The sequence below is a fragment of the Piliocolobus tephrosceles genome, chromosome 21, assembly GCF_002776525.5.
Source record: "Piliocolobus tephrosceles isolate RC106 chromosome 21, ASM277652v3, whole genome shotgun sequence".
NCBI lineage: Eukaryota > Metazoa > Chordata > Mammalia > Primates > Cercopithecidae > Piliocolobus > Piliocolobus tephrosceles.
This window is the reverse complement of record NC_045454.1, coordinates 16,686,629-16,701,173: the sequence shown is the minus strand read 5'-3', so window position 1 is coordinate 16,701,173 and position 14,545 is coordinate 16,686,629. Positions and strand designations below refer to the sequence as shown.

Genomic DNA, 14,545 nt, shown 5'->3' with positions numbered 1-14,545 from the left:
GCGCTGGGGCAGAGGCGCTCCTTACTTCCCAGATGGGGACGGCAGCCAGGCAGAGGCGCTCCTCACTTGCCAGAGGGTGGGCAGCCGGGCAGAGGCTTCTCACTTCTGATTTGTTTTTCTAAGACCAGCCGAGCGAGCGCAAAAGAACCAGCGGGCAGGCAAGTGTAGGAGCAAAACTGCAAGTTTATTTTTGGTCACCTAAGGTGTGGGGAAGAGGTCTGTCGGCCTCCGGCAAAGAAGGCCGGCAGAGTCCCCCAGTGGGGCTCTCCGACGGAGTTCCGGCAGTCCCAACATCCCGACAGGAGTGGGGCTGGTAAGTCAGCCTGGGACCCTGGCCAAAAGCGGCTTTTCTAGGAGTGGGCGGGCAATAGGCGGGGCAGGGGCGTGTGGGGGGGCGTTTCGCAGGTGCGACCAGGTAAATCTTGGTCGCTTCGGATTGACGTCACCTGGCGCATGCCCAGTTGATCTGCACCTTCCCGGGCGTCGGCTGCATTTTCGGGCCCGCGGGAAAAGCTGGTGAAGAAGAACCCGGAAGTGCGCCATCCTGCCTCCGTTGGTCCAAACAACTTCCCAGTGAGTTGGGCGGCCTGGCAGTAGGGATCCTCACTTCCCAGATAATGGGCAGCTGAGCAGAGGCCCTCCTCACATCCCAGAGGGGTTGCCCAGGCAGAGGCGGTCCTCACTTCCCAGTCAGTTTGGCGGCCGGGCAGGGGCGCTCCTCACTTCCCAGATGGAGTGGCGGCTGGGCAGAGGCGCTCCTCATTTCCCAGATGGTTGGCAGCTGGGCGGAGGCGGTCCTCACTTCCCAGACAGGGCGGTGGCCGGGTGGATCACTTCTCAGTCAGTTGGCCTGCCGCGCAGAGGGGCTCCTCACTTACCAGACGGTTGGTGGCTGGGCAGAGGCGCTCCTCACTTCCCAGACTGGGTGGCGTCCAGGCAGAGGCGCTCCTCACTTCCTGGATGTAAATTTTTTTTTTTTTTTTTAGCTTCCCTGTAAGAGTGAGAACATGTGACATTTGTCTTCGTGTGCCTGGCTTGTTTCACTTAACATAATGTCTTCCAGTTGCATCTGTGTTGTAAACGCAGGATCTCATTCTTTTCTGTGACTGAATAGTACTCCATTCTGTGAATGTACCACATTTTCTTCATCCGTTCATCTGTTGATGGACACTTAGGTTATTTCCAAATCTTGGCTACTGTGAATAGTGCTGCAGTGAACATGGGAATGTGGATATATGTTGGATATACTGATTTCTTTTCTTTGGATATATACAGTGGGATTGCTGGATCATACGGTAATATGGATATATACACTGGGGTTGCTGGATCATATGGTAATTTTGGTTTTAGTTTTTTGGGGAACCTCCAAATTGTTGTTGTCCTGACTTACATTTCCACCAACAGATATGTATGAGAGTTCCCTGTTATCTACATTCTTGCCAGCATTTGTTATTGCCTGTCTTTTGGATAAAAGCCATTTTAACTAGGGTGAGATGACATCTCATTGTAGTTTTGATTTGCATTTCTCTGATGATAATTATGATGAGCACTGATACGGTTTGGATCTGTGTCCCCACCAAATCTCGTGTTGAATTGTAGCTCCCAATGTTGGAGGTGGGCTCTGGTGGAAGGTGGCTGGATTTCTCATCAATGGTTTCATACTGTCCTCTTGGTGCTGTTCTTGTGATAGTGAGTGAGTTCTCATGAGAATTGGTTGTTTAAAAGTGTACAGCACTTCCCTCCTCACTCTCTCTTGCTCCTGCTCCCACCATCTAAGGAGCCTCACTCCTTTGCTTTCTGCCATGATTGGCAGTTTCTTGAGGCCTCCCCAGAATGCTTCCTCTACCGCCTACAAAACTGTAAGCCAATTAAAACTCTTTTCTTTATAAATTACCCAGTCTCAGGTATTTCTTTATAGCAGTGTGAGAACGGATTAACACAAGTCTCAGGTATTTCTTTTCTTTTGTTTGAGATGGAGTCTCACTCTGTCCCCCAGGCTGGAGTGCAGTGGTGCGATCTCGGCTCACTGCAACCTCCGCCTCCCTGGTCCAAGCAATTCTCCTGCCTCAACCTCCCAAGTAGCTGGGACTACAGGCACCCACCACCACGCTTGGCTAATTTTTTTGTATTTTTAGTTGAGACAAGGTTTCACCATGTTGGCCAGACTGGTCTCGAACTCCTGACCTCAGGCGATCTGCCCGCTTTGGCCTCCCACAGTGCTGGGATTACAGGTGTAAGCCACTGTGTCATCAGGCATTTCTTTATAGCAGTGTGAGAATGGATTAATACAAGCACCTTCTCATATACCTGTTTGCCATTAGTACGTCTTCTTTTGGGAAATGTCTATTCAGATCTTTTACTCATTTTAAAATTGGGTTATTAGATTTTTTCCTATTAAGTTGTTTGAGCTTCTTATATATTTTTGTCAATAATTCTTTGTCAGATGGATAACTTGCAGATATTTTCTCCCATTCTGTAGGTTGTCTCTTCACTTTGTTGATTATTCCCTTTGCTGTGCAGAAGCTGTTTAACTTGATGTGATCCCATTTGTCTGTTTTTTGCTTTGGTTGCCTGTGCTTGTTGGGTATTACTCGAGAAATCTTTGCCCAGCGCAATGTCCTGGAGAGCTTTCACAATGTTTTCTTTTAGTAGTTTCATGTTTGAGGTCATAGATTTAAGTCTATGATCCATTTTGATTTGATTTTTGTGTATGTCAAAAATACGGGTCTAGTTTCATTCTTCCGCATATGGATGTCCAGTTTTCTTGGCGTCGTTTATTGAAGGGACTGTTATTTCCCCAATGTATGAATATTCTTGGCACCTTTGTTGAAAGTGAGTTCACTGTAGGTGTATGAAGTTGTTTTTGGACTCTCTATTATGTTCCATTGGTCTACGTAACTTATTATGGTAGTATCTTGCTGTTTTGGTTACTATAGCTCTATAATATGATTTGAGGTCAGATAATGTGATTCCTCCAATTTTGTTCTTTTTGCTTAGGGTAGCTTTGGCTACTCTAGATCTTTTGTGGTTCTGTTTAAATTTTAGAATTTTTTTTTTTTCTATTTCTGTGAAGAATGTCATTGGTATTTTGATGGGAATTGCATTGAATCTGTAGATTGCTTTGAGTAGTATGAACATTTTGACAATATTGCTTCTTCCAGTCCAAGAACACAGAATATCTTTTCAATTTTTGGTGTCCTCCTCAATTTCTTTTATCAGTGTTTTATAGTTTTCATTATAGAGATCCTTTACTTCTTTGGTTAATTCCTAAGTATTTCATTGTATTGTAGCTATTGTAAATGGGATTACCTTTTTTTGAGATAAGGCCTTGCTCTGTCATGCAGAACTGGAGTGCAGTGATGTGATCTTGGCTCACAGCAGCCTAGACCTCCTGGGCTCAAGAGATTCTCCTACTTCAACCTCCCAGGTGGCTGGGATTACAGGCGCACACCACCAGGTCCAGCTAATTTAAAAAATATTTTTAGTAGAGATGGAGTTTCGACATGTTGCCCAGGCTGGATTTTTAAAAATTTCTTTTTCAAATTGTTTGCTGTTGGCAGATAGAAATGCTACTGATTTTTGTATGTTGATTTTGTATTCTGCAATTTTACTGAATTTGTTTATCAATTCTAATAGTTTTTTTGTGGAGCCTTTAGGTTTTTCCAAATAGACGATCATATCATCTACAGAGAAGGATAATTTGACTTCTTCCTTTCCAATTTGGATGCCCTTTTTTTCCCTTCTCTTGTCTAATTGCTCTAGCTAGGACTTCTGGTACTATGTCGAATAACAGTGATGAAAGTGGGCATCTTTGTCATATTCCAGATCTTAGAGGAGGAATTTCAGTTATTCCCCATTTAGTATGATACTAACTGTGGGTCTGTCATTCATGGCTTTTATTATGTTGAGCTATGTTTCTGCTATACCTAGTTTTTTGAGGGCTTTTATTATGAAGGGATGTTGAATTCCATCATATGCATTTTCAGCATCAATTGAGATGATCATATGGTTTTTCTTCTTCATTCTGTTGATATGATGTATCACACGGATTGATTTGCGGTGCCAGCTCAGTTGCAATAGACTGGAGCACCAGGTAGATTGCTAAGGCCTTGGCTCCTGGACAGCATCTCTATTCCTGCCTGGGGCCTGGAGGAACTCGCTACAACAAAGGGAAGAACAAACACCTCCCTCCTCCCTAAACTCCTGGAAACTACTATCTTTATACTGTCTCCACAGTTTCATTTCTCCAGAATGTCATATAGTTGGAATCATATAGTATGTTGCCTTTTCAGATGGGCTTCTTTCACTTAGCTACACACATTTCAGGTTCTTCCATGTCTTTCTGTAGCCTGATTTCTTTTTATTGTCGAATCGTATTTCTTTTCTTTTTTCTTTTTTTTGAGACAAAATCTCACTGTGTCTCCCAGACTGGAGTGCAGTGGTTCCATCTCAGCTCACTGTAACCTCTGACTCATGGGTTCAGGCAATTCTCCCACCTCAGTCTCCCAAGTAGCTGGAAGTGCAGGCGCATGCCACCGTGCCTGGCTAATTTTTGTATTTTTGGTAGAGATGGGGTTTCACTATGTTGGCCAGGCTGGTCTCGAATTCCTGACCTCAAGTAATCTGCCTGCCTCTGCCTCCCATAGTGCTATAATTACAGGTGTGAGCCATCACGCCCTGCCATATTTCATTGTATGAACATATCACAGTTCACTTATCCATTCACTTGTTGAAGAACAGCTTGGTTGCTTACAAGATTTGAATTACGAGTAAAGCTGCTATAAACATCTGTGCAGAAGTTTTTGTGTGTCTATTTGTTTTCAGCTCATTTAGGTTAATACCAAAGAGCATGATTGCTGTAGCACATGGTAAGAATATATTTAGCTTTGCAAGAAACCGCCAATTTGTCTTCCAAAGTAGCTGTGCCATTTTGCATTCCCACCATCAATGAATGACAGTTCCATTGAGCCACCTCCTTGTCAGCATTTGGTGTTGTCAGCTTTGGATTTTAGCCACTCTAATAGGTGGGTAGTGGTACATCATTATTGTTTCAATTTGAAATGGCTACTGACATATGATATGGAGCATCTTTCCTTATGCTTATTTGCCATGTGTATATTTTCTTTGGCGAGGTGTCTGCTCAGATCGCTTGCCCATTCTTTAATTGGGGTGTTTTCTATTGTTGAGTTTTAACAGTTCTTTGTGTATTTTGAATGTAAGTCCTTTATTAGGTATGTCCCCTGCAAATATGTTCTCCCAGTCTGTAGCTTGTATTGTCATTCTCTTGACAAATCTTTTGCAGAGCAGAAGTTTTTAATTTTAATGACACAGAACTTATCAAGTGCTTCCTTCAAGCATTGTTCTTTTGGTGTTGTATCTAATAAGTCATCACCAAACTTAAGGTCATCTGGATTTTCTCCTACATTATCTTCTATAAGTTTTATAGATACTCATTTTTCATTTAGGTCTACAATAAACTTGGAGTTAATTTTTGTGAAGGCTGTAAGGGAGTTTCTAAGGGGGACATACACTAACTTCTTTGAGAGTGGGCAGTGATTGTGAAACTCTTAGTTGGGTCTTACAATGGACCCCAGATCCATCAGGAGAGCCCAACCTTCAGAAATCCATAGTAGAATGTGTTTCATGGATACACAGAGAAGAATATGTAGTCATATGCTCACATGCACACCTGCACATGATCACACACATGCATATGGTATGTCCTGATCCAGAGTTCTCTTATCATTCTCTTTTTTTTTTTTTTGAGGCGGAGTCTCGCTCTGTCGCCCGGGCTGGAGTGCAGTGGCCGGATCTCAGCTCACTGCAAGCTCTGCCTCCCGGGTTTATGCCATTCTCCTGCCTCAGCCTCCGGAGTAGCTGGGACTACAGGCGCCCGCCACCTCGCCCAGCTAGTTTTTGTATTTTTAGTAGAGACGGGGTTTCACCGTGTTAGCCAGGATGGTCTCGATCTCCTGACCTCGTGATCCGCCCGTCTCGGCCTCCCAAAGTGCTGGGATTACAGGCTTGAGCCACCGCGCCCGGCCTCTCTTATCATTCTCTGTAAGTGGTTCTCTCCTTCAACTTCTTCATTAAGGGATATATTGACAGAATGTCATTAACATTAAAAACTTCTGCTCTGCAAAAAAATTGTTAATGGACTGACTCTGTATGTCGATTCATGTCTTGTTGTGTCCCTGGACTGACTCTGAATGGGCCACAGAGGCCTTACCTTGTAGTGAGTACAGATTACACCCTGGTATTCAAAGCATGTTGAGTAGGTGAGAGTGTGGGCATGTGGGCAGTGAAGGCAGGACAGCCACTCACCAGGTCTCTGGAAAAACCCCCAGGACAGGGATGTTCAGGCCATGTGATGATACACTAAGCTGTTTTACGTGAGGAAGGAGTGCTTTTTAAGAATCTTTCTAGAGGGATATGGGCACACATCTGTGTTCAAAGATTTTCTGGGCACTTATGTTTTATGAGACATCAGATAGACAACTTTCTAAGCCTCCGCTTTGTCACGTGTAAAATGGGCATGAAAGCTTTTCCCCTTCGTAGAGGTTTGTGGCAATTAAGTGAGGTGAGCGTGCAACGCTTTGTGAACAAACGCTTTTTGTACAAAGCTGACATGGGGGTACTTGTTCGGGAAATAAGAGCTGCTATTATTACTACTCTTCATAGCATAATCTAAGGTTTCCCGTCCTCTCCTCCCAGCTCGGAAGCCCCTCATCAAGGTCAACTAAGCCCCTTCTGTTTCTTCTCTTCCCTCTAACCACCTCGCAGCTTCCTTTCCCCTATCCGGTCCCCATTCTTAGCCCCGCCCCTCCCACGAGCCCCGCCCCTGGCCCCCGCCCTTTCCGTGGCCCCGCCCACCAGACCTGCACCAGCGCAGCCCTCACTCAGCGGGGCAGGAAGCTCATGGTGTAGGTTCGCGGGATCGTGGCAAAGCCCACGTGTTTGGGGGACACGTCGATGTCCTTGGGCGACTGGGGGGACTTGAAGCGGAAGTTCTGCATGATGGTGGTGAAGAAGAGAAAGAGCTCCATTCTGGCCAGGCCTTCTCCGAAACAGTTCCGCTTTCCTGAGGAGGAGAGGCGGGAGGGGTGGAGGTGAAGCCCACTCTCAGTGCAGCCTCGCCCCACTACCGACCTCCAGCTGCGGCTCTCCCAGGGAGGAGAGGTGGAATATTATGGACTCAGAGACTTTCAGAGGAGACTCTGATCCTCCCTGAGTCTCAGTTTCTTTCTATAAGAGATGTAACAATGGTGAACCAATATTGATATATTATTATTAACCAAAGTCCATAGTTTACATTAGGGTTTACTCTGTGTTGTACATTTCTATGGGTTTTGAAAAAGGTATAATGTCACGCATCCATCAGAGATGGATGATCCATGCCAGGTGTAGCAATGCGAGGTTTAGATGTCCCTTCCTGCAGGATACACTTGAAAATATGACTGCTGTGCCGTCATCTCCTTTTCAGGGATCTGAAGAATCTGCTGTGTGACCCTAGACAAATACATCTATGGGGAAAGATGTTTCCTTTCCTTTTACCTGGGCGCAGGTAGTGGGTGCTTGGTAGTTAAGGAAATATCAGCTGGAAGCTTAAGGGTAGATTCTAACACAAACTTCCAAGCTGGAGAAATACCAGGTTACACCGCAGAGAGGGGAGCTGGGTGAGAGAGGCGCCTGCTGGTGTGAGCAGTGGCCTGGCGGCAAACAGTGGTCTCTTACCGATGGAAAAGGGCAAAAAAGCATCACTCTTCTTAAACTGCCCCTTCTCATCCAGGAAGTGCTGGGGATTGAAGTCCTGGGGGTTGGAGAAGAACCTGGGGTCTTTCAGCACAGAGCCCAGCATAGGAAACACTTCAGTGCCCTGGGAGGGAGGAGGAAGGTGTGTGTGATGAGGAAGGCTGGGGATTGGTGAAAGTACACAGGGGCTGGAGGGGGAACTAGGGTGCCCCAGGTAAGGGGAAGTGGCAGGCATGGAGGAGTTGGGGTCCTCTGAGAGAGGAGCTTTGGGGGATAGAAGGTTCACGTCTCTGCAACAGGAAGTTTGGGAGACATGGGGTCCACGTCCTGCTAGGCAGGGTGTTTGGGGGACCTGAGACTTGTGTCCCTAAGGCAAAAGGCCTAATGGAAAGGGGGCTCCTGTTTCTTAAGACAGGAAGTTTGGGAACATGGGGTTGATTCTCCTGATGCAAAGAGTCTGGGGAGATGCAGGACTCACGAATCTCTAAGTGGGAAGGTGGAACGGATGTGGTGGTGGGGGAAGTCCTTTTTGACTGATTGAGGGAGTAGAACAGGGTCTAGAAAGCTTCTAATGGGGGTGGGATGTTGGAAGTCCCCGTAGTCTGGGGGTGGGGTGGGGAGGACAGCACCTTAGGGAGGAAAAAATCCCGAAACTTGGTGTCCTTTATGACCCTGCGGGCCAAACTCATGGGGATCACGTCTCCAAATCTTTGGATCTCATGGATCACTGCCTCCATGTAGGGCATCCTGACCCGGTCCTCAAACTTGGGCTGCTGGTTCTTGCCGATCACTCTGTCAATCTCTTCATGGACCTTGGCTTGGGGAGGAGGGGGAATGTGTTTGGGTATCTAGGGGTCTCAGGGCAGGGAAGATAGTCTGAACAGGTAAAACGGGGTGGATGACATGGCTCCACATATGATACAGAGGTAGACCATTCATAACAGACCTCAGCCATTCTCGTTGTTGGAGTAGAATCCTGTTAACCAGACTGTGCCAGAATCACAGGGGAGGCACAGAGAGGAACTTAGGGGATGATCCGGAGGAGCAGGTAGCAGGGCACTCAGTGGGCTTGGGACAGGAGTGACTGACCAATCACTGCAGACATTTTCAACATTTTATCAACTAGTGAGACTCAGCTGATGCCTGTCAGCTGAATATTGCCCTGTCTCTGGACAGCAAAGCATGTCTCAGGGTCCTGAGATCTGGGACAGGTGGGGACATTGCACCAGGGTCAGTGGAGTTTTGAGGGTCTGGGGCCCTCCACTTCCCTCCCCCTCCAGCCTTACCCTCCACCTCTGGGTGCTTCATGAGCAGCAGGAAGCCGTAGCGCAGGGTGGTGCTGATGGTCTCGGTGCCCGCAATGAAGAGGCTCAGCGCAGTCATCATCAGGTTCTTCATGTAGAACTCTGTGTTGGGGTTCTTCTCCTCCTGCAGGGAGAGGGGGCTTTAGGCCAACCTCACTCCTCTTGCCCTCAGGGCCCTTCTAGGGCTTTTCCTTTGGATCTTCCTCTCTTTGGTCCAGATCAAAGGTGGAAAGAGGGACCCTAGATCTACCAGACTCGCTCCAGGTTCCAGCCCTTGCCCTGGCTGCTGGCTTTGCCCAAAATGCTCTTCCTTCTCACCTTCTTCACCTTGCTGACCATCTGTCCTTTAATTATCAACTTAGCTGTCAATTTTTTTTTTTCTTATACTGACTTGGTGTTGCTAAGTTGCACAGGCCGGACTCGAACTCCTGGGCTCAGGGAATCCTCCAGCCTTAGCCTCCTGAGCCTCACTGAGTAGCTGGAACTGCACATGCACATGACCATGCAGGCTCACTTGTTACTTTAAAAAAAATAATAATTTTTTTTTTTTTTTGAGATAGGGTCTCATTCTGTCACCCAGGCTGGAGTGCAGTGCTGTGATCTTGGCTCATTGCAACCTCTGCCCCACTGGGCGCCACCATGCCCAGCTAATTTTTGGATTTTTAGTAGAGAGGGGGGGTTTCACCATGTTGGCCAGGCTGGTCTCGAACTCCTGACCTCAGGTGATCCACCTGCCTCGGCCTCCCAAAGTGTTGGGATTACAGGCGTGAGCCAGTGCGCCTGGCCAATTGTGAGGATTATTATGACGAGGGCTAATTTGAATGGGCCTGTGTTGTCTGCCCGCCCCACTCCCAGCCTGATTTCCCTCTGCCTGGCTTTGCACCTCCCTGCACTGGCTGCTGGGGTGTACCTCCTGCATGCGGATGAGAAAGGAGTCGATGAAGTCCCGTGGGGAATTGGGATCCAGTGTGCGCCTGTTGTGCTCCACCTTCTTGGCTATGAAGTCCTTCAGCCCTTGCAGCTCCTTAAAGGCCTGTTGCTGTGGTCCTGGCAGGTGTTTCATCAGCGAGGAGAACATCTCATAGAGCTGGGGTTGCAGAGAGAGGATGAGAAGAGAAGGACAGCTGTCAGGGGGCAGGAGCCTGATGGGAATGGGACTTGTTTCATAGCAAGGAAGGAACTGAGTTAAAGGCATCTGTCCAGGTGTTTAGGTATTTCAGTGGGGTTGGATGGGAACTTACATCTAAGTTTTCACGTGGGTTAGGTGCCAGGGCCACGGTCTAGTAATTTAGGTGAGAAGAACTGAGGCATATATCCAGGTTTCAGGTATGCAAATGAGGCTGGATTGGAGCACACATCTAGGTGTTCAGATATTCAAGTGAAGTTGAGTTGGAAGACACCTGTCCAGGTGTTTAGCTATTCAGGTGGGGCTGGTATGAGGAGAGTGTCGTCTGTCTAGGTATTTAGGCATTCAAGTGGGCTTGGTTGGAGACAACTACCCAGATACTTATACTTAATACCTGAACACCTGGATTGGGGGCTTTTGTTCAGGTGTTCAGGTATTAAAGCGGGGCTGGTGAAGATGTTGAAGTGGACGGGATACCTGTTCAGGTCTTTACTAGCCAAGTGGGATGCATTGGGAGCTCCTCTGTAAGGTGTGTGATAGGAAAGTTTTGGGGAACACTTATTTGGGTGTCTGGGGAATAATCTGTCTAGATATTTATTTGTTTAGGGTGTTGGTTAGGGCAGCTGTCGATGTTTTCAGGTATTTAAGTGGGTGAAGTAGAGGGCGCTTGGCCAGATATTCCAGTGGGCTAATTTGGACATTTGTGTAGATGTGAAATGATTATGATGGGCTGGATTTTGCAGCACCAGGTGTTCAGGTATGCAGGAGGTGGGTTGAGGCAGTCACTTGTCCAGGTGTTAAAATATTCAGAAGAACAGGGTAGGGAGCACTTGTTACAAATTAGGGTAAATTGGGGATGGGAAAACGTGCCCAGGTGAGAGAGCTGAGCTGAGGGCTTGCATCCTGCCGACAGGCTCTGTTTTGGGGAGCATCTGTTGAGCTATCCAGGTGTCCTTGGAGACTGGGTATTGGGCACCCATCCTGGGTTCTGTTGCAACCGTCCAGTTGTCCAATATTGGGGGCTGATTTTGAGGGGACACTGTCTGGAGTAGGGTGGGAGTTTGGGGCACCTGTCTCCAGGTAGGGGAGCAGTTGACAGGTTCTGGTAGGGTCGTCACGGGCCGAGCTGCAGCCGGTTACCTGCCCCGTGGAGGTTGAGGCGAACTGGAAGCTTCCCAGCATCATGCGCAGCAGTGACAGGAACTCTTTGTCCTCATAGTCAAAGCGGTCCCCAAAGACAATGGAGCTGATGACATTAGAGACGGTGCGGCTCAGGAAGAAGGTGGGATCAATATTGGCGCCTGCGGATGTGGCCGGAGGAGAGGATTGGGGAGAGAGTCAACTCAGAGTCCTGAGGAGAGTCAGAATTCCGGGAGGCAGGGCCCTGTTGAGCCAAGTTCCCAGCGCCAGACTCCAGGGCTGGAAGTGCGGGGGCCTTTCCCCACCTAGTCCCCATCCTCAGGCAGAACGCGCGCGCGGGTCCCTAGCCCTGGGCGTTTTCCTGCTCCTGCCCCCGCAATCGGGGTCCCCTGCTCACCGCACGTGTCCCGGAGGGCCTCGATGAGGAAGCCCGCCTCCTCCTGGATGCGCTCCTCGATGCCGCGCTTGCCCACCCCGAAGTCCCGCAAGGTGGCGATGGAGAAGCGCCGAAGCTGCTTGGCGCGCTCCCCGTTGCTGAACGCCACGCCTGGGGAGGTGAAGTGGAGGTGGAGAGAGGTCAGGGGGCGGCGGGGGCAGGAGCGGACCAGTCCCAACGGGCTCCCCAAGGGTGGAGCAGAGAGGCAGTGGGGTGGGAGAGAGATGGATTCAGCCAGAGTGCCCAGGAGAGCTGCAAACTCAGAGTCAGAGAGAGAGAGAGAGAGAGAAGGAAGGGGGGAGAGAAAGAGAGAGAGAGATGGAGGAAGAGGATGGAGGGAGGGGAAGTGAGATACGGGGAGATCTGGGAGGAGGAAATAAAAATGGTGAAAGATTCTTAAGCTGAGCTGAAGAAGAGAGAAAAATACAGAGACAGAAACAGAGAGGGTCTGGAAGGAAGAGAGACTGTTACCAGGAGGTGGAGGCTGGAGGTGTGGAAGTCGGAATACCATGAAATCCTAAGACAGAGGAAGAAGTGAGAGAGGGAAGCAGTAAGAGGAGAAACATCGAGGAGCACAGAAGCTGAGAGGGACAAAAAGACAAATGAAGACAAAGGACCAGGGTTGGAAAACAGAAACCCAGGATGTCCTCAAAGATGGAGAGAGAGGGGAAAGAGGAGACTCCGGTGAGAGAGAAGGAGGAGAGAGAACAAGGGGTAGAGAGAGGCAGGGAGGAATCAGGCCAGGGACGCTGGAGACAGGTGAGGGACACACACGGAGAGGCCACAATGAAGGGAGATGGGGAAGTAAGACCAGACCCAGGGCTCTGCCATAGCCTCCAGTGGGCAGGAGAGTCAGGGAGAAGCCTGGGGACACTGAGACCATTGTGTTCTCTTGGCCACCTTCCCCCTCTTGGGCACCCCCTCACCATAGCCTTTGAAGACCCAGTTGAAGGTGGCCTGCTCGCCTCGCCCGCTGAACTCCTCAGCCTGGTCCACCAGAGCCTCCCTGACGGCATCATGTCCCCACAGCACCACGACCCGCCGGGGCCCCAGGTGAATGGTGAACACGGGGCCATAGCGCTCACTGATCTGATGGAGGTGGGTGGGAGTGGTTAGAGGGAGCAGCCCCCACTCTGAATGGACCCAGCACGGAGATGTTAAGTACTGGGATCCTTCATCCCCAGGTTCTCACAGTCAGGGAGCTGGACATCCCAAGATCCTGTCTTTCCTGGCTAGGACCCTGGCGCTTAACCTCCAAAACTCCCTTTCCTAAGCCTCTGGTGCATACTGGTCAATCCCCTGTCACAAAGCTCCAGCCAGCTGGGCAGCCCCCACCCCGTGCCACCCATCTCCCTGCCTTGGGACACCTTCATGAGGGAGTTGTACATCTGCTCTGTGTTCAGCTGCAGGTAGTTTCCAATGAAGGGCAATGGGGTGGGTCCCGGAGGCAGCTTCCCTCTGCTCTTCCTCTGCTGCCAGACAGACATCAAGACCATCACAGTCAGGCAGGCCAGCAAGGCCACCAGAAGCAGCCCCGAGGCCAGCATGGTGGCAGTGGGATTACAGATGGTGACGGCTGAGGTGGTTTGTCTTTATACTGCCCGAAAAAGAGGGGTGGACTTTGGCTGATTACATAATCACCTCATTTCACCTTGCCACTACACCCCCCACCATGAATCCTGCCCAGCTTGGGACACAGTCAGCAAGGGAGGAGGAGGGGGACCCTGGGTAAGCTGAACAGAGAGGGAGCCTCCAGACTAAGTCTGTGGTACTTCAGAAGGAGTGCCCCAGGGCTGTGGATTTAGGAGGGGCAACAGATAAACTGTAGAACTGAGGAGTTTGGAATATTTGCATAGGGGAGCACTTGGGCTTTGGATTTGGGATCTGAGACTGAGAATGCACCCCAAAGTTGTGGATTTGGGGTTTCCAGGGGAGAGGAATCCTAAGGTCTGGGTTTTATTAGGGTGAGACAAAAGTGTGGCTGTGCATTTGGGGGTCTTCTGGTGAGGAGGATGCAGGGTTAAAGGTCTCAGGAGGGGGGATTCCAGCCATATGGACTTGAGAGTCTTTGGGCTAGGAAGACCCAGGGTGTGGGTGTGGAGTTTCTGGCAGGAGGAGTGTGTAGCAAGCCCAGCAGCTCCTCCCAGAAAGCCCACAGCTCAGCACTGGGCCGAGGTACTGACTTGATTTTGCTTTGGCCCAGAGCTGTCTCTTGATGCTCAGAATCCTCATTGGAACCTCAGAGTGAGGCCAGGATGGGTGCCACAGAACCTCCACTGCACATCTCTTGTTGGGAAAGGGGTGGAAGACCAGAGCCATATTTCAGGGGAACTTTCCCCACACCTGGAGGAGAGTACCTCGAGTTATCAGTTGGCAGAGGGATTGGCCAGGTCTTGAGAAATAGTAATAACAACCCCCAAATGGCGGAAAAATCTCAAGTGTTCCAAGGGTTGTAATTTACAAAGACATCCACTGATTTCCAACCCAGATCCTTAGGGAAACCCACTAGATTGATTGTATCATCCCCATTAATATTATTATTGTTATTTATGTTTCTCATTTTATATAAGGGTCTATGGAGGACAGAAAACAGACAGTGGGCAGGAGACACGTGTGAGTGGCCCTGAACTCCCGTCTCTCCTCCTCTGTGTCATTAGTTCCACTTTGTGGGTTTGGTTTTCCCGCCAGTGGAAAGGGACTATTTAGGAAGAGAAGATCATATTTGAGGGTGAGTTAAGTCTCCTTTAAGGGTGATGCCTGCTTTGTCAGGGGCTACTACTATTAGCA

The 14,545-nt window shown here is 49.1% G+C and overlaps 1 protein-coding gene across 2 annotated transcripts; it reads right to left on the bottom strand.

Moving 5' to 3' along the window:
* Nucleotides 1-6,638: 6,638 nt before the first annotated feature.
* Nucleotides 6,639-13,847, bottom strand: LOC111554025 (cytochrome P450 2A13). 2 transcript variants are annotated; one of them, XM_023229274.3, is made up of 9 exons: nt 13,126-13,847; nt 12,685-12,847; nt 11,720-11,869; nt 11,323-11,483; nt 9,967-10,143; nt 9,039-9,180; nt 8,382-8,569; nt 7,735-7,876; nt 6,639-7,081 (listed from the first exon to the last, which is right to left on the bottom strand). In XM_023229274.3, the coding sequence occupies exons 1-9, from the start codon at nt 13,303-13,305 to the stop codon at nt 6,900-6,902; spliced, it is 1,485 nt and encodes a 494-aa protein (XP_023085042.1). In that variant the 5' UTR covers nt 13,306-13,847; the 3' UTR covers nt 6,639-6,899. The 2 variants fall into 2 exon arrangements, with proteins under 2 accessions (XP_023085042.1, XP_023085043.1); XM_023229275.2 differs by lacking the exon at nt 12,685-12,847 and having other exon boundaries at nt 6,642-7,081; nt 13,116-13,847.
* Nucleotides 13,848-14,545: the final 698 nt, after the last annotated feature.